This window comes from Rhinichthys klamathensis, unplaced genomic scaffold, assembly GCF_029890125.1.
Source record: "Rhinichthys klamathensis goyatoka isolate OS25496 unplaced genomic scaffold, OSU_Roscu_1.1 h1tg000229l_1, whole genome shotgun sequence".
Lineage (NCBI taxonomy): Eukaryota > Metazoa > Chordata > Actinopteri > Cypriniformes > Leuciscidae > Rhinichthys > Rhinichthys klamathensis.
Window position 1 is genome coordinate 1,399,188 of NW_026606753.1, and position 25,425 is coordinate 1,424,612.

Here is a 25,425-nt window from a genome sequence, read left to right on the forward strand (position 1 = left end):
TTTAAGTTTAAAACAATCCCTCATTTTAGTTAAATCATGGCCACGTTGTACCAACTCATTTCCTTATTTTAATTAAGTTGACATGCAGGGGAAAAAAAGCAAGATATCATAGCCACAAATTGACGATTCATTCCCAAGACTTGACTCACTCCCTCGGAACAAATTAATAATCAATGGGAACAATGTTTAACGTGCATGTCACGTGCGGGGCTCCGTAATAACATAAACAAAAATCTCTAAATTCTGATCTATATCACCATTATATAGCCAATATGTGCAAATCTGTGATTTAAATTCTTTATTAATGCTTGTTGACATAGATATGTTCACCAACAACCATAAACAGGCTACAGGTAGGGGAAATTATTGGCAGAAGAATTGTTAATAATAATAACAACCACAATGTGTTTGTTATTATTATTATTAATACATATTTTATTATAATAATAGTTAATGTGTATTAAACTATGGTGTCATGTTTATTAAAAAAACTAAAAGAAAATGATATGCCTAGTGCTACAGAGATTTTTACCATGATTACGGTTTTACTCAGCAGTGATAGTATAGTGCACCTGGTTAACTCTCTCTGGCAGGTCTTTTGAGAAACACTTAAATTGTTTGGTTGAACTCACCTGAAAGGTGCGGAGCCACTCCTGCAGGCCCGTGGGGGGCTGGATGGATGTGATACGCCGTCTCTGCTGACCCTGCCCGTTGACCGCTCGCAAGCCCCCAAACGTGGTGGGGGTGGCTGGGTACGGCAGTCCTGTGGGACTATTCAGTGAGGAAGGATAACAAGAGAATAAAACTAATTAGACTTCAAGAGCAGGAAAAAGATGCAATTCAAAATCACACTAAATTATAACATTTGTAAAGGACATTCGGTTGAGGAATTTATAACAATTCACTCTGACAGGAGACATCTGTATTGTAGTAATTTAGTAAGTAAAGGTCATTATCAATGATAGAGTGCAATACTGTAGTTTATAAAACATTTAAAAACAAAATAGCTTACTGAATGTACTGTGGATGAAGCTACTATGAAAATCTGAGGCTTTATTTCAGAACAATAGTGTGAAAATTACAGCCAAAACCAAAGTGGCGTGTGTGGACTGAATCGGTGCCAGATGAGCACTAGAGTCCACTTGAGCCGCTGTTGTGGTCCAACATTAGACAACGTGACCATTTACCTCAGCCTCAGAATTCAATCAGCCACCTGCCCAACACCAATTCATTCAAATGTTTATCTTCATCTTTGTTTCATTCCTGGAAACCCTTTTCATGTTTCATTTCATTTAAAACGGTGCTCAAAAGCTTAATGTATGCAAACCAGTAAGAACTGAAGCACATTCCTTTTTCCACTTGTGGTGAGAAAAGGACACAGAGTTGTCCCATGTCAGCAGTCCTTACTGCAATTCTGTCTCTGGGGCCCTACACTAACACCAAAAATACAATTCAGCACTCCTTCCTTGCTTTCTGCTTATCTAGAAATACCTTCTCCGATGGAAGAAACCAACGGATGAGAAGGAGAGCAGGAAGAGTGCAGGCGAGCACGTAGTGAGGTCTGTTTTTATTATGGATTCATATATAATGGGATTTGAGAGTGAGATGCCAAGATGCTTCAATTACCCAGCGCGCAACTGCTGACTGGTTGGCCATGTACTATTCTAGTATAAACCAGGAGAGCATAGCATCTTGACAATAAGTCATGAATACTCGTCAGAGCTGCATGCTGAGTATGGGTTTGCTGAATAAGGAACCTCTCAGGTGGTGATTCCATGAATAAGGGGTTTGAGTGACTGCGTGTCATTGCTGAACCTGCTACACCCAACAAAAAAAGCTAGATTTGCACATGTGTATATTAGCTCTTGCAAGGCAGCAAAACTAAATGTGTAGGTTTCAGGTGAGCTTTGCAGTGTAAAGGCAGCTGGATGATAAGATGGATACAAAAAAAGAAGTTTAAATAGCTATGTTTCCATCCAATTGTGAATTTAATTTAGGTTAAAAAAAAGGAACTGCACACAAAATTTTTACAAATAAAGGTATGCTTCCATCCCATTTGTTCAAAAGAACAAAATGATCAATTCCAGTTAAATTTATGCAAAACTAAAAGGAGGACACTGCGGGCCTTTTTATATTAAAAACTTGTGGTTTAAAGTGTGCGGACATAACACAAACATCCTGTTCGGTAGCAATCGTGGGCAGATTCCTTGTCAGACAGTAGGAAGTAACTGTAGCCAAACATCTGAACAAATTATTCATTGCATGAGCAAAGTCACATTACATTTTTAATGCACATCAAGGAATTTATTCGATTTTTCCCCCACCTAATTTTTTAGTGTTTCCATCCAGCATTTTATATGTGATATCCCAAAATTTGCATATATATATGTGGATAAAAACCTGGCTAATTGGGGATTTTCAAACATTAAAACACACATATACATACTACCATTCCAAAGTTTGGGGATGGTAAGATCTCTTAATGTCTGCATTTATTTGATCCAAAACACAGTGAAAACAAATACTTGTAATGATGTCAAATTGAAATAACATTTAGAACTTAATTTAATATATATATATATATATATATATATATAATTTATTTCTGTGAAGGCAAAGCTAAATTATCAGCAGCCATTATTCTAGTCTTTAGCGTCACATAAATCATACTAATGTGCTGATTTCAATTAATAGTAAAATGTCATCAAATTGAATTGAATAATCCATACATATTATTCATATTATGAATACAATTTTAAATGAGTTAAAAAAAATAGCTTAAAACATTTTGTATAAATCTTAATGGAAAAAGGGAGTGGACCATTTAGTTTATGTAGTTCATATTATTAAACAAATTTTTTATTAAAACATTTTTTAATATGTTTAAATTAAGTTAAATAATTATACAAAATGTTTATTTCTTATTTTATTTACGCATTTAAAATTCATAATATGAATATTTAATATTTAATTCAATTTGATGGAATTTTACAATTAATTGAAATAAGGCTACATTTTTTGGAGTGTAGAAAGTTCAAAAGAACAGCATTTGTTTGAAAATAGAAATCTTTTGTAAAAGAAAAATGTCTTTGTCACTTGTAATCCATTTAATGTGTCCTTGCTGATTATATATATAAACAATTATGTCTACCTGTTACTGTACTATTTGGTAGTTTAATGCAACATGCTAAAACATTTAGCACACTTCAGGTAAGATGGTGAGAGTTTACCTTGGACAGGGCTTTTTTCCTGAAGGGAAAGGTCGAACCTCAGGGCCATGGTCCAACTTCCTCTTCATCTGCAACAAAGAGAAGGAGGGGAGCTGGTTAGTTTGGGTTTGTAGAAGGCAACAAAATAACAGCATAAACAACTTGACAGTAATGAGAGGGCACATTCCTCAACCTGTTTAAAACCACATGCTCCTGATCCACCTGTTCTCCTTCCTATGTAAGAGGTTACTGAGTGAGTCTGGGTTTTGTACTAGAGTGTGTTGGGTATTGTGCTAGTTCCCTCACCACCAAATGTAGGCCAGAGGAAGGAAGGTCATGTCCACTTTATAGTGACACGGCACAGAAAGATAAAGTCTGACAGCTGATGCTAACGCTTGTCATGTGAGTCTTCAAAGAGGTGTATGGTATAAACGTGCACACCCCTCCGAGGAGTTGGAAAGGGGGGCACATACACACAAAAAAACACATCTGTGTGGGTGTTACAGGCTGTGCTTTCACAACAGCCTACATTTATATGGGCTTAAAAGAAAAAAAAAAAAGACTAACCCTATGCTTCACTGTCTCTTTCTATGTCACCCACCCCCCGCACAAGCTGAAATGGCCCTGGTTTTGCTGCATAGTTGGTGCCTGGCTACGGAGCATCTACTCTGGAAAAACAAGGGTTCAGTGTCCTCAACACAATGAGGTCCTAAAGCACATTTGAATAAAACTATTTTAGGAGGGTACAGAGCTGCCAGTGAATCTGTGCAGTTCACTTTCAGGAGGAGCTCAGTGATAGACTCCAAATTATGAATCATTGTGCTGCGCCAAACGTTTAAGAGTCATTAAGGATGTGAGCAGAAATTAAGTGATGAGTAAAGATTTTCACTACTGAAACAAGCACATACAGTACATTTACAATGTTGTTATGTACCACGCCACTGGTAAATAACAGGTCTGAAATGACTAAATCAACATTCATTCAGTGTGTATGCATTCACAACTATTTATTAATGGCTATGGAAAAAAGTCACATTCTATAAACTCCGCAATGACAAAACATTTATTTATTTTATTATTCAGCAAGGATGCATTCAACTGACCTAAAGTGACAGTAAATTCTGCTTCAAATAAATGGTTCTCTTTTGAACTTCCTAATCTTGAAAAAATGTGTTTCCAAAAATATTAAGAGCACTATTTTCAAAATCGATCATTGACAATAAATATAGTATTTCACAACTGTATTTAATTTTGAGCTAATAAATTCAGCTTTGGTGAGCATAAAAGACTATTATCACTACTACTGTTTGTAACAATAATGATAAATGCAATCTTCAGAAAATATCAAAATTAATATTACATTTTCATTTTGTATTACAGAATAGTACAACCATTGATTCTAGATGGATTTATGAAGGGACCACATGCTGTGAGATTCACACCCAAAAAGTGCTGCAAAAACATCCATGAAATGCAACATCAAGACCAAAATCCAGGCCTGGCACCAGGACACATGACTTGAGGGTACATTTATATTTCTAAAAACTCAAAACATTTTTTTTAAATTAATTCAATAGGGGTGTGCAAAAAAATCGATTCACATTTGAATCGCGATTCAATCTTTACCGATTCAGAGAATTCCAAAAATCGATTCATATTTTTTTTTTTTATGGCGTGCACGGGCGGAGTGGCAATCGGGTGAGTCGGGACTTTTACCGGTGGTTCGGTGTTTCGAGGCTGCGAGGGCCGGTCTGATAAATAGTTACATTGCAAGTTCTTGCCGCCCGCTGGTCAAACTGTGCAGCCTCTCTGCTCAACCCGTAAATAAATGCATCGATCCGCAGATTATGTTTGAGTTCTTAAAGGACAACTCCGGCGCAAAATGAACCTCGGGTGTAATAACACATTGGTACAGACTAAATCGTTCCCAGAGATTTGTTTTCATGATAATCGAATATAAAGAGTTTTATCTCTAAAAACAGTTAAGCTTATAACGCTAGTATATTGGGCATCGAGTAAGCAAAAAGAGATCGCTAGTTAATACCACTAACAAGGCTCAAATTAGCCCCACACTAACACGGCAGCATAATGAGTGTCCTTACATGCAAACCGAAGCATTGAGAACTTTGTAAGTGTATAGACAGTTTAATAAGAAGATACTTTACACAGTACAGTTAGCGCATACAGACAGCAGCCATCTTGGAAAGCAGCCTCGATCAATCGAATATGTTCATCACGTTTGTGTGCATTTTATTTTTGAGATTTTACCGGAGTCTCCACAACGGCGATAGATTGAAGAGCGCGTCCGAGTGAAGACTGCGCGAGCCACAGAGAACACTGTATCCATGACACTGATAGCAGCGGCAACGAGCGCTGTCAGCGGCAATGAGCGCTGTCAGCGCTCAGCTTGATTTCAAAAACAACAGATCTCTTACTTAATAGCGAACTAAATGAATGCTCTGCTAGTTAACTGGAGATACCCGCAAATTACGCCTATGAACGACTTCACTGGATCTAAACAAATCAATCTAACCATAGATGTTACCAGTAGCGGTGGCTTTTTAAAATCTATTTAAAATTATTTCGCAAGGGTTCTATGACATTAGTATATTTTTAGGAAGTTCAATGTGCCCAGTCGAGTTCACATTTCAACAGTCAGCCTGGTAGCTGAAGTAGTCCTTAAACCACATTTAGCATAATTGTTTGTTTGATCTGACTACAGCACTTTAAAGCTAAATGTAAAAGCTTTTTATTTAAGTTTTATTTTAAACTTGAATTAAATGTATTTGAAAGCTGGCCAAAGCTTGGCACTTTGCACTTATTAGTTGCAAAAGTTTTTATTTTTGTATGAAGACATAAAGTAATATCAAACTACATTTAATTTGTTGTGTTTTTTTTTTCTTTTAAATTGTGTCTACTCCAATCAATCACATAGGAAAAAGTAAACTACATTTATATACTGTGAATCGTTTTTTGAATCGAGAATCGTTTTTGAATCGAAAATCGATTTTGAATCGAATCTTGAGACAAAAAATCGGTATCGAATCGAATCGTGACATTTTCTGAATCGTGCACCCCTATAATTCAAGTATATTGTTTATTTTCAGAACACAGTGCAAACTATATTTTGATTTTAGGGGACAGCATGGCAAGGATCAGTTTAGACCCACCCGCAGCTGATTCCTGTGTCAGTGATCTCACCACAAAGGTAGTCAAACAGATAGGACAGGCAGGGTGTATGAGCCAATTTGCATGAATATAAGATGGCATGACACTGAAGATGAAAGTATGAAAGTGCACGCCTGCAACTGCTTAAGAGCCGGTGTGTGTTCGAAAGTGTTAAGACACTCTCAGGTTACTCCACGAGAATGTGTAAACAAAACACGCAGAGAATGCCACATTTGATAATCACTACTAATACCTAAACCTGTCAAGCCTACTTGGTAAAAAGCACATAACACAAAATAATGTGAACAAAGTGAAAGCATTAATTTGCTTAGTTATACATTCATTTCACTGAGTGGATTAGACTGTCGCTTTTCTCTAGGGTTCACAGTGAGAGCCATCTGATTTTAGATGAGTCACTGTGTAATCATTCTCCGTGTCTGACACCACAGAGCAAAAATGGCTTGGTCTGTGGTTAACAGGAATGCTTGTGTTCGTGGAAACCAAATAACCTGTTTTAGTGAATAAATCCTGTGATTTATGAATGAATAACCTAGCTCTTTATTTTGAGAACTATTTTGATTGGTCACGACTACGCATATAGTTAAAATTCTCGCATTTTAGACTATAAAAGTGTGCTTCACTTCACAAATGTAACCCTAACAATCATAAAAACTGATGAAACAGAAACTATGAGAATGTCAGAAACTGAGCATCATGAAGTTATCATTAAAGGGATACATTTGCATGATCTTTTTTCAAATGTTGTCCATCTAAGACCATCAAACATCCTTAATGAGTTTCGTTTTTATAACCAAACAATCACAGTAACAAGATTGCCGGGAGCATCCATCAACGTCACTGCAGTTTACTCGATGTGGTTCTGATCAGAGGACACTCTGAAAACTGCAGCGACTGCAAGCTTCTGATAAGCTCTCGGATTTAAAACATTAGTTTCACTCAAATTCAAAATCATAAAGTGTACGCTGTGCGCCAGATGTGGCTCGGTTTCCTCAGTCAAAAGCAATGACACAGTGACCCAATCACTGTAGGGTGGTCTGATGCCGCCAGCCAGTGGAGGATACACACCCTTCAACAGGCAGCGCAGAAGCTGACACGACTCCCTTACAAAATCATTCACACATCACAACATCATATACACGACTCTACGTTATATATGGCTACAATAACAATAAAGGAGTCCAAATAACAATAAAAGGAGTCCAAATAGGGTTTCTGCAGCATATCAGGCTACATTCTGCAAGCACAAAATAATATTACCAACAGGTTTACTCTGAATGGTGCAGGATTATCCACCAAAAAGCGGTTAACTCTTATATAAGATCCAATAAATCTGACTTACAAATAATGCTAAGAATGATGCAGTGCTTCTTAAGATCAAGTATAGGGAATTGATAGATATGTATGATGATGGGAGCGCAGGTGCAGTATGTATGTGTTAGGATGGGCAGATGGTGTAGAAATAGTGATGGAGTCTATGTTCTCCAAACCCACCCCATAATCAAGTGCATCACATCCATTTCTACATATGAGCTTCCTGTAAAGGAGACTTAAAGTAGGTTCAAGTGAATGAATATTGCGGAAGATGATTTTTTATGTCAGCTGGAGATTTTTCCGCAGTGGCCGCAAGAACAGTCGCATATTTCACCGACGCACCCTTAAAGACGCGCACGGATCTACCAGTGTACGCGGTCAGAGCGCGACGCGACAAACCCGAACGCGGACATTATAAATCAACGAAGCGGTGTACATTGTACGCGCGCGTCGTATTTGAATATTACAAAGAGCTGTACGAATCCTACATCGCGCGCTTGCAGTGTAAACCGCTTCTTTGATTTATAATGGGAGCGTTCCTGTCGCGTCACGTCAGCGTTGATGGGGTATTAAAGCGAGCCCGCTGAGAGAAGGCGGATGGCTGTATCGATATAAAAGCCGCAGTGCATCCAACACTAGGCGTTTACTCACTTTATAGAAGATCATCTTTAAAGTGCCGTAGAAACCCATGGTGATGGTGGTGACGATAATCCGACTGTGATTCACTGAGAGACGATGAAGAATTTATGGAAATATATCTGCGCGATAAGGGCTCTATTAATCCCGGATAGATCCGACAGGGACATACTCATCCACGGACGGATGCATAGGAAGCCGAAAGGAAGAATCCAACGACCCGCCCGTCTGTCTCTTTGACCGTCCTCTGAGCGGACTGACTGAGCGAGCAGAAGGAGAGAGACGGGAAGGAGAGAGACGGGAGGGGAGGAGAGAGAGAGAGAAGGAGAGAGAGAGAATGATAGAGAGAGAGCGAGAGAGAGAGAGAGAGAGAGAGGGAGAAAGAGAGACCCTGCCCTCTTCAAAGAACCTGTCATCCAGCACAAAAACCTGGACTTTCTCACTCTTTATTCCTATAAGGTTTGTTTTGAGTTTTTTTTTAAAGTCATATACATTATATTTGTATTTTATTATATTACAAGTCTATATAACACAGGGCTACCATATAATTTTATTTAATTAAAACATATTTCATATTTTCTTAAGTCAACAATATTATTGATCTGACTGTACTGACACTGCTGTATGAGAACTGAGCTAGACGATTCATTTTTTTTTTTTTTTTTTTGCAGAACTGCTTTATAGATGAAATTAACTAATTTAATAATTGATCTTTACAATGGAACTGAATCAGCTGACTTCAGCTGAACAACTGTTGAAATGCATCATTTTCCTGTTATCACTGTAAAGCTGCTTTGATCTGTCTTGTATAAAGCGCTATATAAATAAAGGTGACACGACTAATTGCATCAAATCTTATGACCGAAAAACCCAAGATAAACAAGGATACACCAGGTTTAAACACTGGGACAGAAAGGGGGGGAAAAAATAAGCCATGTGATCAGGGCCACGTAAAAATGAAGAGAGTTTGGAATCACTTCGAAGTGGTTATTCTGCTGTATATTATCCCATAATTATAATGCTGCTTCTGAAATTAACATGCATGAAATATCGATTGAAGTTTAAATTATTTTATTGCGTGGGAACAGTTGTCATTCTAATTCTCAGCTTTGCATCAGCGTCCTGATCAACTTGGTGTTTATTTTGTGAAAATGGTTGGATGGCAATACATTTTCCTGCTTATTACACGGCTGATGGCTGATGGCAAATGGACATAAAATATTGATTTGAGCAGAAATTAATTTATCAACTTGCTCGTAGAGACAGCAGAGAGACAGAACATGGCTATGTAAGAAACAAATCTCCCAAACGAGCGGTCAGTTATACAGAATTGCCCTGGACAACTGTCATTATTCATACTATTTGACATCTGCTACAATTGAGAAACTAGATTAAAGTATTTAAGAGAGCACTGTAATAAATAGTATTATGTTATTATCAAAACAAAAATGGACAGAAATGAATTGCTGGCTCTCAGGAGTACACTGGCTAAACACAGGGATCAGATGACAGGTTTTCTGCAGATGAGGAAGTGAATGGTGCTGTACGTGCAGCCAGACGACGAAAGTGGAAGAGCCTGAGATTATATTCAACCGAAACCGGGTGGTGCACGCCTTCCACTTGTTGTGGATCCTGAGCCCGCCCCTCAGCCGCTGAAGACGACTGCCGGCCCCTCCTCTTGTTATTTCCGTCAGACTGAGCAGGTGGTATTTGGTACTCGGGGTGGTTTTGTGTGGACTGCATGATTAAAGATCGCCTAAGCGTATACAGACACACAAGGGTTGTTAAACTACATAAAATACGTTTCAAATAATATCTACACTAAACTAGAACCAGAACACTAAACCAGAATCAATAGGTCATGCAAATAATCTGATAACTCTGTCAAAAGCAACTATAGTGAAGAAAATTCTGCAACACTTTACATAAGGTTCCATTTGTTAATGGCCCACTGAAGTGCCTTGAAACGCAGAGCATTATTCAATGTGTTGACGTAATTTCCAATGAAACGGGAAGACAGGGTGAGACATATAGAACAGCTCCTCTCATTTCTTAAAAAATAGCCAATAGCGTTTTGTTTATATCACAGCTCTGCCAGAGCTGTTGAGCTCGGTAAAGCTGCAGTTTCCTCCTAATCTCTAACCGTGTATCCTCTTTACCTCCATATTGCTTTAAAATACAGTATTCTGTGTAGAATTCAAATGGGTCTTATACGTTTTCTGGTATGCATAGACTCGCGCATATGATCCGCTCTATGCTATAGTGTCTTTGGACCGGAGCAGACTGTGTGCGTGCTGCAGTGGTTTGCGTGACAATAACGTGAAACCAGACTTCCTTCGCCACAATGGAAAGCATTAAAGTCTGAATAGTTCCCTATCCCCTATATTATGCACTATGTGCAATTCACCATAGGAAATATGAAATGTTTGAATATTGTGACTGATTTTAGCCGCAGATTCAGCGTCTATTTATAATGTAGGGGGCGGGACGCTTCAGATTCTAGAGAACATTGATTGGAGAGAAAATCTGATGAGAAGCTGAAGTGCAGAGTGATGTCATCAAAATCATTGATCCATATTGGCGGAAGTGAATAGTTTCTTCTAAATGCGAATTTTGTCATTGTTTTGGAGCACACTAGCTTATAGATTACAGTAAGGCTAACATATTTATACTAAAAGCCATGGGGACTTTAACTCCATTAGTTAACGTGAAATAACAATAAAAAGTTTCTTAATGTTAATTGCACCATTTACTAATACATTATTAAAATCAAAAGTGGTGTCTGTCAATATTTAAAGCTGTAGTTCGTAGCTTTTTTGGGGTTAAAAATTATCCAAAATACATATTTGAGAAAATACATATTTGAGAAAATACATAACCAGCCAGTGTTCAAAACTATCTGCTTGCCTTAGCTCGATTCAAAGCGGTAAGCTTGTAATAATGTTTTTAATTCCAGTGGTACTGGTGGATTTCCGCGGGAGATTCGAGCGTGTCTTTGCGTCATTACGTCACATCTGTACACATAAAGAAGGAGTCTCAGCTAGTATAAGCTATATTGCGTGTGAGGATGCTGGAGGTGGGGATTTATAGCCTTTTCTCACAGCACTTGATATAATTAAACTTATCAATTTGATGGCGGATCCAGAAAGGTTCAAACGACAATCACCAGTGACAACTGGAGATTCACCCGTTGTAAAATGCAAAAGACTTCGTTTGGACTTCGGAGTGGCTACAGAAAAAAAGAGACTGCAACCGGCCCATGCGAAAACAAGGATACATATCGGAAGGACATTACATGTAGTCACGCAATGCTGACGTTGTTAACATTAACAATTTGAGAACAAAGTATAATTTGTACGGTTTTGCGTGATATGATAACTTATAAGCGATTGTTAGATTTAATCAGCGCGATACTGCAATGTCAGAACCAGAACAAAAGTGGATGTTTCTTACTAGTTCAGATGACATTTTCCGGTGAAAATTATTATGTTGGTCATACTTCCAAAAAGAATAATCTGTGATTCTGAATGCCAGTATCCACACCGGCGCTGTGACTGACAGCCTCACAGTCTCCTCAAACATTGTGTTCATCCGCGCTGTGCAGTGTCGATGGTGTTGAAGTACAACTCACGTAAAAATTGATAATTCCGCGAATGACTGCAATTGCAGATTTCGAACAGAGATGGCGACAAAGAGGAAAAACTGCGGACTGGAGCTTTAATGGACCTAAGCTAAAATAAACTAAATGACCATCAGCATTTTAATTAATGTTAACAAAGATTAACACATACTATAACAGATGTATTGCTGCAAATTCATCTTTGTCAAAGATACGTAATAAAAACTTTTAAGCTGGCTATGATTAAACCGCTTGTTAAAAAAACAACTTGATCCTACAGAATTAGTCAATTACAGGCTGACTTCTGTCAAAGATACTAGAAAAGGCAGTATCTTCACAACTATGTTCCTTTTTTTTTAGAAAGAAATGGTATCTGCGAGGATTTCCAGTCAGGATTTAGACCGTACCATAGTACTGAGACAGCTCTCATTAGTCACAAATGATTTGCTCTTATCATCCGATTGTGGTTGTATCTCTCTTTTAATGATACTCGATCTTAGAGCAGCATTTGCTACTATTGACCACAACATTCTTTTAAATAAACTCGAAAATTATGTTAGCATTAGTGGAATTGCATTAGCATGGTTTAAATCATATTTATCTGACCGTTATCAGTTTGTAGCAGTAAATGAAGAGATGTCTTATCGATCACAAGTTCAATATGGCGTACCACAAGGCTCAGTACTAGGACCTTTGCTGTTCACTCTGTACATGCTACCCTTAGGAGATATCATTAGGAAGCATGGCATTAGTTTTCACTGTTATGCTGATGATACTGAGCTCTATATTTCTTCACACCCTGACGAAACTTACCAATTCACAAAATTAACGGAATGGATGACTAGTAATTTCCTATTACTTAACTCTGAAAAAAGAGATTCTAATTATTGGACAAAAAACATCCTCATGTAATAACCTAGAATACTGTCTAACACCCGGGCTGCTCCGTCAAACCTTCGTCGTCAGTTAGGAACCTGGGTGTGCTCTTTGATACCAATCTTTCATTTGAAAGTCACGTTTCTAGTGTCTGTTAAACCACATTCTTCCATCTTAAAAATATATCTAAATTACGTCATATGCTCTCAATGACAAATGCGGAACAATTAGTTCATGCGTTCATGACATCAAGGCTAGATTATTGTAATAATGGGTGGTTGTCCTGCACGTTTAAACTACAGCTGGTCCAAAACGCAGCAGCTAGAGTTCTTACTAGATCCAGGAAGTATGGCCATATTAGCCCGGTTCTATCAACACTGCATTGGCTCCCTATTAAACATCGTATACATTTTAAAATATTGCTGATTACTTACAAAGCACTAAATGGTTTAGCTCCCCAGTACTTGAGCGAGCTCTTAATGCATTATAGTCCTTCACATCTATTGCAATCTCAAAATTCCGGCCAGTTGATAATACCTAGAATATCAAAATCAACCGCTGGCTATAGATTCTTTAGATCCTTTTCCTATTTAACACCAAAACTCTGGATCAGTCTTCCTAACATTGTCCGGGAAGTAGACACTCTGTCAGTTTAAATCTAGATTAAACGCAGTCCTGAATTGTCAACTAGTCTCTCCCCTGTGAAGGCCCCCTTCTCCTTCCTTTTACCTCTGTACAGATAAAACGTTGTCAAAATAGTTCCAGTTCACATGGGTACATATATATTCAAACGCGCATACCTATAGACTAAACACGTAATACACATGTGCACGCTGTCAGCGTTTTCACAGGTTTGCGTTTTATAAAGCTTGCGCAGTTTAAAAAAAAAGAAAAAAGAAAAAAATATATTATATTATATTATATATATATATATATATATATATATATATATATTTTTTTTTTCTTACAATGCTTGCACCTTGGAACCTATTTTATGATAGTTATTGTAATAACTAACGTTAACTAATGGAAACACTGTAGTGTTACCTACTAACAAGCATGTGACCAAAAAAAAAGGTTCTCTTAAAATCAGATTCCTGGCTGTGGCACTCTCCTGTTTAGATGCCAAGATAAGTTTGAGCAATTCAAACAAACGATAAAGAGGTGACATAAGGAGGTGACTGCTTGTTGTCTGTTTTGTTCCTGTGACTCACTGAACAAGCCTAGACATGTCCCACAGACACCTCAGTGATGCCAATACTGAACCACCCTGACTGCCTTTAAGAACAGAGAGCCAAGAGAAATGCTTAATTGTGCTCTTTAGCACTCATAATTATATTTTCATGACACAAATTCAGATTTCCCCATTTAATAGCATATGACCTATTCTACATGTATGACTACATTTAGTTACCTCCCTGACATACTGTAGTCATTATGTACAATACAAGTAGTTTTTGCAAACAAATTAATTACTAATTAACAAGTCTAATTACTCATCTTGCAGTTTCAGTAAGTCAACCAATCTAAAACTCAGACAACAGACAGATCCATAGCATCATTGACTGAGAACAGTCACTGAAGCTTAACAGCACAAACACCCCAAAGTTTCTGTATCATGTGTTTTGTTTACAGGTAACAAGCCATATCTTCCATCTATCAGCACTGGAGCACAGAATGGCCACGTTAAACAAATCAGTGGTTACTATGCTTCCACCCCAACCATTTCATTACACTTCCCCAAAAAGGGTTCAGATCAAACAAACCGGCAAGTGTGATGAAGCCAGACTAAACAAATCTCAAAGGACTGTGGTTGGTGTTACAATGCTCATTAAAGCCTAATCAAGCCAAATGAAAAAAAAAAGGAAATGTATCAAGGAAGTGTTAGCAAATGTGATCTCTGCCATTTGCCTGACATTCATTACAAAGGAAACAGCACAGGATTAATAGGGCATCTAATTGTGAAACAATCAGCATGGCACCAAGTACCTTCTATTGACCGCCAAGGGCTAGGTGCTCCAAATAACACCAAACTGAGTTAAAGCTACAAGTAACCATGTTGTTAGTTGAGTTAACAGTTTTAGCAACCACTTTCGACTCAATGTCCTAATTTGCCCCACTGAGACGGATTGTCAGAGAAATCCATTTAGAGTATAACACTGTTACCTAATCCTGATAATGAAAGTGCAGTCGTATGAAATTGTATTAATTCATTTTATTTACAATGTGTGCGGTTGTTCAGCATTGTGAGTAGTGAGAATATGCTTGAAAAGAAGGTAAGTACTGGAAAACAAACCTTGTGGGTTTAGACCTTTTACTAGGACTGCCCCCTAATACTCGACTAATTAGTCGACCAAAATTTGTATTAGTCAGTTAGTCGCAGAAAAAAACATAACATAACATTTGTGGCAAAGTCACGCAGTTCGTTATCGGCGAGTCCTTGTGTCCTTGTGATTACAGTATGTCGTGCAGGGAATCCAAATCATCCATCAACCTCAAATATTTCTTCTCAATTGAAACATGTAAGTAGTAGCAACCTTACATGGCCGCTCGCTCTAACGTTAACCTGGATAACTGTGCGCTATTATTAGGCGCATATCAAAGTGTTTGTGCGGAGTAACAAAGCTGAAGTATAGCGCGTTTACTGCATGACGACGGCGGCGCCGGTGCGATTACTTGCATTTTTTCCTGATAGCAGCAGAAACAACTTAAAATACTCAATTTTTGGTCATACCAATAATCATTAAAAACTGTAAAGGGTCTACTTTTATTTGTATAAACTCGCAATAAGAAAACTTTCCTTTGCAAAATAAAGAAAACAAACAGGATGTGCTTTCTGCCTTCTGTGTCTGTGTATAAAAAAAAAGTGTATACTTGCCTCACAGACATATCTATAGAAAGCTTGAAATGCCAATCGATTGTCAACCAATTCAAGTAGAAAACAAATAACCTCAGATTATGTAGTCTGTATGAAACGTGTATATAGGTCCGTCTACTACTGCGGAGATGACGAGTAAACCTCATCGACTATCTCTGCAGTTGAGAAAAGAGAAAACATTATCAATATATTATTGTAATGTTTAGACAGTCTCCTTGCGGTTTTTCACCACACAATCATAATCATTACTTTTGCCGGTGGCAAACTTTATGCGTGCGCTTGAGCGCTGCCGCTGATTGGGCTATGTGTATTACATATAGGCAATTAAAGGCTCATTATTATGATTTATACGGCTTATTAATAACACCTGCTATTAGTAGACTTATCGCTTGAACTAGTCGGCTAGAAAAATCTTTAGTTGAGGGCAGCCCTACTTTATACAAAAAAAAATGCATGGTTGGAAGAGGTCCCTTGGTTTGTTCTCTTTGCACTTAAAAATAAAAATAAAAGTTAATATTTTCAGGTGCAGTGATACTGTGTGCAGAGAGAGGAACACACTGAGTTACTGCGACCCAGCGTTAGGAACAAAATTGCACCTGTCAAAAGTTTCCAAGCAATTTGTTGATAAATTGCTGGGAAAAAAAAACACTTCATCTTACACAAGTTCCAATGAATCTGTGTCCTGAAGCCAATGAAACTGGAGAGCGTGTGAACAGCTATAAGGGGCCGTTACGGCAATAACTTTGGCAATAAAGTCTGCACAAAATGGAGAAGAAATGTGTTAAGATAAACTTGGTAACACTTTTCTCTGTCCTTCACAAATGGCAAACATTGTATTTTGTTGGAATTAATCTAAGACACAGGTGGGATGACCCATTTCACGGCTGTTAGAACATCACCATGGCAATCCCTAAACAAACTGGAGCGAGTATGCATGTTGGGGGGGGGGGGGGGGGGGGGGGGGGGTCACAGAACTGGGAGTTTGTGTGTATAAAGCGCTTTCTCTTGCCTTCGCATACAAAAACCCTCCTAAACTTTACACAGCGGATAGGAATGTATGGCATGTGAGAAGGTCCTGCCCGTGTCTTTTGAAGAGACTCTGACCCCTCCGTGTTCAGAGTGGAAAATTAACAAACTCCATGGCGAGAGGCTTCCTCTGACATGCAACCGCAAAAAAAAAACAGGTGCTTTCCCGGGAACACTTGCGTTGTAAAGCCCATTTTGTTATCTCCCAATTTCATAGATTTTAGAATGATATAGATATGCTTAAAGCAACAAGACCTGCCAGACACATGATAGATGGCCCAGGAAAATGTTACATTGTTTTAGTGAAGCAGCAATGCAGGTTCCAAGAAAATGTTAATTTCTTAAGACACTATCACAAATCAAGCAGGCAAAATGCCAAGAACATTCTGCAAACACGAGGACAGCTTGTGAAAATATGTGAATGCTAAAAGAGCTAGGATTTGTCTATGACAAAGTAAATTTTTTGCCTTGATCAATCAAATGGAATTAATTTTGGGACAAAGTCAGAGAGGTACAATAATCCTTATAACATTATGAGAAAAAAAAAGAATAATAATAATGAAATTCTTGAAAAGAAAACCTTATTAGGTACTTCGGCTTTTTTATTTTATTTTTTTTTTTTATTCTTTGTCACTGAGGCTAAATTTTTGTGATTTTTCATTTAATTTTGAATGAGTCACTCTGAATGTGAAATCAAAAAAGAAAATTCATGAACATTTAAATGTCAGTTAAGAAACTTGAAATAAAACACTTAAGTTTCAAAGCGTTCCTAAACATCATTTAGACATTTTGTATTTTCCCTTTTTGAAAAGAAAATGGAGGACAGACAGTGTCCTCCCCATGAATGGGCAAAGCGAGCAAACGTACATTCCAATCGGCCAGATGACATCGAGGTTAATGAATTCGCCTGCGGACTGCTACATCCTAAAAAGCACAATGACACCATCTGCTCCTGACCCGGGCATTTAGCCTCTAACTTGACAATAAGACCCTGATCCATCACATTTGATTGGATCATGACAAATGACGTTCAGACAGCATCATGGGTGGGTGAATGATGAGAGGGAATAATACACAGAGACAACGTAGGGTCACTGTCCAATTTAGGATTTGGATAAACAACAATGCAAATCAGATGTGTGCAAAGCACAGAAGAGTAGAGGGAATTAACTTCTGTGATTTTACCAAAAATCAATTAACCCGAGATGGAGATGAAACACAAATGCAATGCAAATATTACAGAATATTCTCTAAACGGGATCCAGAAACTGCAGCAACTTCCAATTTTAAAATTACAGAATCAGAATGGATAAAAAATGGGCTTGAGTCTCTAAACTCTTCAAGTCCTTTATGAGATGGGACAATATTATCATGGTCTAATGCACAGGTTTTTATCAATTAGCACAGTGCCATTTAGTATACATAGGCAGTATAAATAGGCAGTATAAATTAAGTTTCTGGAGTCAAATGCAAACGTAGTATTTGCTCCAAAAACTAAAATATACAAGTATACATGCTCAATGACCTTTGCACTAATCTTATCTTGCAATATAACTGTCATAAATTCTTTGCAAACATACTGACTCATGTGTGGTTTATCATGCTGTAAAATGTAAATAGAGATTTTTGTTTGTTAGCAACAGAGAAGGGAAGGCATTTTCTGCTAAGCCACAAAGAGTTGTTCCACATCTACAATCAACAGCAGAACTGTAGTCTTAAGGCAAAATAAATGTCCTTTAGTTTGTGAAGGGAGGTTGTGGCCAATCCTTTTAAAACACCAGGAAAGAGAACAACAAAAAAACTCCAGGTGTTGTTTTCCTATATGGGGACTGTAATTTTACCCTGCCTGTAGTTGTAATGTTGGGTAATTAGTGGGGACAGTGGCTACAGCTTTATTTTTCCAGCTGTTTGTGAAATGAAGCTCTACATGATTTCAGTAATAGTAACTGTTATACTGACTGGTCACCGATTGGTTTGTCAACATTCTGTAGGATAGAGAACAGTGACAGATTTTGATTCTAGAGCAGGGGTTTGCAATCCAGCTCCTGGAGGGCCTCTTTTCTGCGAAGTTTAGTTCAAATCCTAATTAAACACATCTGAACGAACTAATAACAGCCTTCAGGATCACTAGAAGATTCCAAGCAAACTTGTTGGGGCATGTTGGAGCTAACCTCTGCAGGACACTGGCCCTCCAGGAGCAGAATTGGACACCCTGTTCTAGAGAACCTCAATGTGACAAAACAGAGGTGCTGACCTTAGAGTAATTCAGTGAGCAGATATGATAAGTGAACCCCTCCCCTGATAGCTTGAAGTGAACCATAACAGTAGGGCAGCAGCCAGTCCTGCACAACATGAAAGAACAAACTGTTAAAAGCTCCACTTTTGACCCTCTGTGTTGCATTGAAAGACAGGATTCTTCAAAGGTGCAGTGACCTTTAACATAGCAGATTCCCACAGAAAGTCTTTGCCCTTATCTGGTTTCATATGATTTTCAGGCCACTCAAAGAGCGTTAAATGTAGGTAACGTGAGGAAAGAGACATGTGAAGTGCAACTAGCAATGTCCTCTGGAAACGCTATGAAAGTCTAACCTTTTTCCTTTTGAATGAAGTTTAAAGACCAAATTGTATTACTTACCATTACCACTGAAACTAAGCCAAGGCTTTGAAACTTTAAATTTTCAAAGACAGAGAGGCAAGTATCTTGTAGCCAACACAATTAGTGAAGAAATGTCAATGCATGACAGGGAAACTCCACATAATGAATACAGTTTGATGCTTTATCTGAAGACAGTTGCCTAGGGTCTGCTCAGAGGCATGGCTGCATATGGATTTGTAAACCGATGCAATCTAGTGCCACTGCAGTTGTTGATTTTCTGGCTGACGATTTTCTTCCTACTTTGATGAGTCACATGGTGCAGATACTGCAGACAAGTCTGGATATAACATCTCTGACCATCTTCCTTATTAAAAAATAAAAAAGTCTCATTAAAAGCTGACCTTTCGTGGGCTGTTTGTTTTTGTGGCGACACTTGAGAAGCGACCATTTTTTAGAATCTGTGACTAACTGTGTGTGTTTGTGTAAATGAGAAAGTATTGGGCTATGGAAGGTCAACTAACACTGTAGAAGATGATGATTACCACTAACAGATAAAAATAGACCCAGATTACAGTCCTGGAGCTCCACTAACAATGTTTTGTACTCTCATGAATGCATTTAAAACTGAAGAAAGGAGACATGAAGTCTGTGGGGTGAGAGACCGCTGTGGTCTTGAAACCTCTGTGAGAACCAAACAGCTCCATGCTCACAGCTAAAGGAAAAAATAAATACCCCCTATAGCAGCTACAAGTTCTAACCTCTATCCTACAGATTTCCAGCTCTCTCTATGGAGATGATGAACATTACGGAAGAAGGTGTAATATCGTTCTGTTAGCACATTCCTTGTACTTCGGTTGCACTTTGTCTTCTCTAAAGGAAACTCTTGTGATGGATTAAGTGTATCCAGAGTTGGAAATACCTCAGCAAAATTTAAAGTAATATTCTAGAGTTTGAAAAGTGGAAAAACTGATGGAGCAAAGGTCTGGAATGGAGAAGCTAGAACTTCAGGAAAGTAATCTCAGGATTTAAAAGTAAACAGCATGTGCTCAATGCTGCACATTTTAATGTGATATATTGTCTCTACAGGTGAATCAGAGATGCTCTCATGTGGAAGGAATGCAAGTGGAACATCTTAGCAGAACACGTGTAAAACATTTGCTAAAGATGTTTGCAGTCGTCAAATTGAAAGAATGAAGTAACAGTCAAACTTCAAAACCGACAATTCCAGCCATCAGGGTGAAACTGACATTCAAATTATGTTTTGAGATGTACCTCATGTAGTAAGTTTTTAATCTCAATGCAGACCATTAGCTTGAACCACATGAACCTGCATTACTGCATGTGGCATGTTCAGTCTTGTTGCAGCTGTCATTAGGTGTTTCCTCGTCCACCAGCTCCTGTTCCAGACACTCCAGTTGGGCTGGTATAATACATAGTTTTTTGCCACTGAGGGAGGATCTTAATGTGGTTAAACCACAATTGCAGCTCTTTAATATCCATGCATGCTGACGCTGACTCTGAACCAGTTTCACCTCTTCAAATCTTACTCCTCCACAAGAAAAAAAACACCAAAGCTGATCAGGTAGTGTCAAACGTCAACCATGAGGTGCTTTTCAAAAGAACAATGACTTTTGAAATGAAGAATGGAGAAAAACCTGTAAAAAAAAAAACAATCTTAACTAAATGTACTACTGGTTGCTGTCTAGACAAGAAAGAAAAAAAAACACTGACAAAGAAAAACTGTTCTTGATTTTTGTTTTGGATGGTGTGTCAGTTGAAGCGAGATGATGTAACACAACAGCAACGCTGGCCTGTTATTAAGTGAAAGACATCGCAACTTTAAACATCAAGCGATTAAAAGAGCAATATGCTCATGATTATTTTTCCTATTTTGAATAGAACCATGTTCTTGCTCTGATTGGTAGCACAAATATTGACAAAATGGTTTTCTACTGACTCAAGTCTAGTCAATTTAGCTATGGACGGCTGTCAGAGCTTAAATCAGTTCATAAAAAAAATAAAAAAAATAAAAAAAAAATAAAAAAAAAAACTTTACTATACCAACAAACAAAACCCATTACAAAGCACACCAGATCGAGTAGGCGTGGCTCCAAAATAATAGCAAGGATCAGATTTAGCTCAATTATGGAGCAGTGCCTGTGGGAAAGGTTTAAAACGCCAACCACACACAAACAGAAATAGTAAACATAAGCAGTCTCCTCAAGAGCCTAAGGACAGGCCTCAGGGGTTGGAGGAGCTCTCGCTCACTCCATTGTCTCAAACAGTTTTCAGAAAAACAACTCGGTAAGCGCATGTTAAAAATCAGTGTAACCTACTAGAAAGCTGGTATTTGAAAGGTGCAAACTCTTTAATTGCACATCCAGGAGTTAATTATACAATTTTTGAATATGGAGCAAGATTAATCACTTGAGGCACAGAGACACAAACCACTCTTCCCTTGAGATATAAGAGAGACCCGTGACTCTGGGTCAAGATGTGAGAGTGTGATGAAGTAATTACTCTTAGTCAGGCCTTGTAGGACAAAGAGTGACAGCCGCTAACGGGATGATATCAAGTGTTTGGTTACATCTCCAGAGGGTTGAGGGAGCAGTCAGTCCTGAGCAGAGACACAATCCTCTCAGCTCCTGCTGTCTGTGTGAACTGCAAAACAACAAGAGCAGTTTCTCCCAATCTAATACCGTAGGTGATGGCGTAGATGGAGGAACACAATGTAGCGATCAAAGAGACAGAATGAGGCACTGAGGAAAAAAGCAGGATGAGAATAAGCAATGGAGAATAAAGACACATTGACAAGACACAGTCTTGAGTCCTATTCTTTAATACTTTATAACTAGTATAACTTTGTGTGCTTGTTGTTTCCACAAAACTCAAGAAGTATAATCAACTATTCCACATCCAGGCGTTGATAAACAAGGAATACATTAAGCTAGAATAAAAAACTTTTTTTTTTTAAAAGCAGAGGCTCTTTTCTTTTTATATATAGCTTGTTCAGATATTCATACAACAAAATATTCTGGGGGCCATGAAAATTGTGAAAATTATCAAAAATGCTGGTGGTGGCTGGCAACTTTTCTTCTTTTTTTTTTTAAAGCTGACGGGGAAAGAGTTCATTGTACAGAAGGTTGAGGACAAATTTTCAAGTGTCTTCCTAAAGAGGTTGCTTGGTCTTAGATCGGTGCTTTACTCTGCCTCAAAAGTACAGACGACTCATCTACTTGACCAACCTTCCTTTGAGTTTGTCCAAAAGGATTGAAGTGTGAAGTTATACAAATTCAGAAGTCCATGATCACAAAAAACCAGCCTTGCAGAAGCAATGCACACTTCTATAAGAGCCTCAATGACATCACTTGCACATGGACCCTTGCATAAACCAGGTTTAGCGAGGATGGGGAAAGAGGGCAATGTGGGCCTCTGAGACTTAAAAAAATAAAGAGAGGAAAAAAGCGTATGGAAAAAAGCTCCATCATACCCTCCTTCAGGGTGTTTTTGGTACTTGATTATAATTTCTGCTGAATTTTATGCTTAAGGAAACAGCTGGACCACAGGCATGGAAATTCACTAATTAAGACTGTTGTGATATCCATCTAAACAGTCCCTTAAACCACCCGGGATAGACAGTTTGTTACATATAATGTTAGAGAGGGAAAAACACACCACAACTACAATTAAATGAGAAGTTCTACATTGTTTGGAGAAAACCAGTAAGATAACTTGCTTTTATTTTTAATGATCTCAGAAAAGTAACAAGCAGCTAAGAGGGTGCAATAGTTTTCTCCGCAAAGTTGAACGGGTCAAGATTTCCCCCGCATTAACACCTCCAAAGTCCACAACAACACAAAAGAGTTCTATATTATTCAAGGGAGCAATCTGCCAGTCATCAATAATAGATGTCTGCCAGTGGCAGCAGAACGTTAAGTGCTCATGTATTCTTAATGACTCTTTGGTTGGAGAGGAACTGCGTGCCACCTCGTGTTCTAAACGGCCGGCCATGGGGAATCGTGGTTATATATCTGTTAACATGCATGAATTCACCAGAACTGCCCCATCAACCTCCCCTCCCATGAATCCAAAAGCTCTGAGAAACACTCGTCCAGAGAGACCACACAGAGCGTTGGAAGACCGCAATGCCCACAGTGTTTAACACCGTTTTGAGTTCCTGCTATGAATGAAATAAAAGGAATGTATTGATCATTGAGGATGCAAGTCTCTGTTTATTCAGTAATTGGGCTTTTACCATGTCTTGTGGTTTCTAAAAGTTCCTTTGTGGTGGTGGCATTCAAAAACCAACTGAAGAATGTAGGTATGAGCTCAAGTTTTCTATAGTCTGCTGGCAAGAAGAGACCAGAATCAACACAAATGGCCATTTTGAGTGAGAGCTGGGATATAATGAACTACTTCCATTGTCTTGGGTCAGTTTGCTGAGGTCTTGAAAAATCGTGACTCGAATGCAAACCAATTGTGACTGTCTTCTCTCTGTCATGTCTTTGAACAGCGAGAAATAATGTACAGCCGATTCATAATAGAGTAATAGGGCTCATCACCAATAATTAAATAATTTAATTCTATTTTACTGACAACATGTTTATGTTTACCAAGACAATTACTTTATTTTTTATGTTGTCTTACAGCCTTTCCTCTTTGTTGTTGCATGTCAACATGTAATGCACACAAATATTTGTAAATATTCAAATTTAAAATAATGTGAAGCCAGTCACACAATGCAAGATATCCACAGTTGCAATCAGGCAATTATGTAAAAATTGAAATAAGCCTGTTGACACCAATTCAAATTCCCAATTTAATCATATTTATTCACATTTAGATTACAATGGAATCGAGAGAGTACGATTCAGAATCAAATTGGGAGGTCTGCCTTAGACCCTGTCCTACTACATTCCTACTACTGAAGTGCTAAATTATTTTGGGTTTTCTAGTGTTGTAATGGGATTCTGGATGAGATTATTGTGAGGATTTGGTTAAGTAACAGTTGACATGTTTGTGTACTGCTGGGGAAGTTAGAACTATACAGGTAAAGTAGCTAACGAAAACAATCTCATATGCTAGAATAGAAGAATAAAAAGAGCAAAAGTTAAGGTCACAGGTTATCTAGTCATATATTTCTCCTCTGGGTGAAGCTATGACACACAATATCTTAAAAGTCTCTGTTCAAATCTCAGAGCCCACTCCAGCGTCCGCTAAAAATAAAAACCTCTCTTAATGATACTTCATGTCAAAGTGTATTAACATAGTGGTGAGGCAAAGCCTTTACATAGAAGATTCTTTCATTTCAAAATGAACCGTTAAGTTTTAGATGCACAAAAAAACATTTTTCTTAATGAATAACATCTGATTAAAAGAAGTGGAATGGTAGCAAAACTATGACCTTCACAACAGATGTTTCTTTTCATCCAAGAGTATAAGTGCAGAATGCTATCATTCAGAGACAAATTAAGAAATGTTATGAATATAAATTTAATTAAGATCTATATTCACTTAAGGATGGATAACTTTGATTATTCATAATATTTGAATAACCACAAGCTACCACGAAAAGGTGAGATGACGGTAAGCAGATAGAAAATGATTTAATCTTGATAATCCGGTTTCGTTGAAATGCTCATAACTATTTAAATATATCCATTTAATAGTTATGTATATGTCTATTTAATATAAATGTGTATGTGCAAGATTATTTTGTCAAAAGAACCTTGTTTTTTCCGTTTTTAAATCACTTCCTCAAAGTGTAAATCATGATAAAATAAATTAGATTGTATATTTGAATGATGATTTGATATCCATTTTTATATATAAAAAATATTAAAATATTACAAATTATTCAGATTACACTATTTTACAGTAGGCGCATGTACGTGTACTTACCTAAGAAAGTACTGGTTAATACAACGTAACTTCATGGGTTAAAGTTAGGTTAAGGTATCTAATTATTACCCACTTATTGTAACGACTATAATAAATACAAAGTATGTACATGGTGAACAGGACTTTAAAATAAAGTGCTACCATTATTCATATTAAATTATTACGAAAAAATGTTTTTCATCAA

At 37.7% G+C, this 25,425-nt stretch overlaps 1 protein-coding gene across 3 annotated transcripts in view; it reads right to left on the bottom strand.

The window, feature by feature from the left end:
• The window catches only part of fbxw7 (F-box and WD repeat domain containing 7), a 224,219-nt gene that overhangs the window by 23,087 nt on the left and 175,707 nt on the right, over positions 1-25,425 (bottom strand). For 2 of the 3 annotated variants that reach the window (XM_056265094.1, XM_056265095.1), the window contains 2 exons: positions 3,231-3,298; positions 633-771 (listed from right to left, as the gene is read on the bottom strand). In XM_056265094.1, the coding sequence (XP_056121069.1) occupies positions 633-771; positions 3,231-3,298 (207 nt within the window). Of the gene's footprint in view, positions 1-632; positions 772-3,230; positions 3,299-8,360; positions 8,619-25,425 lie in introns of those variants that run through there. The other variant, XM_056265096.1, reaches the window with a different exon arrangement.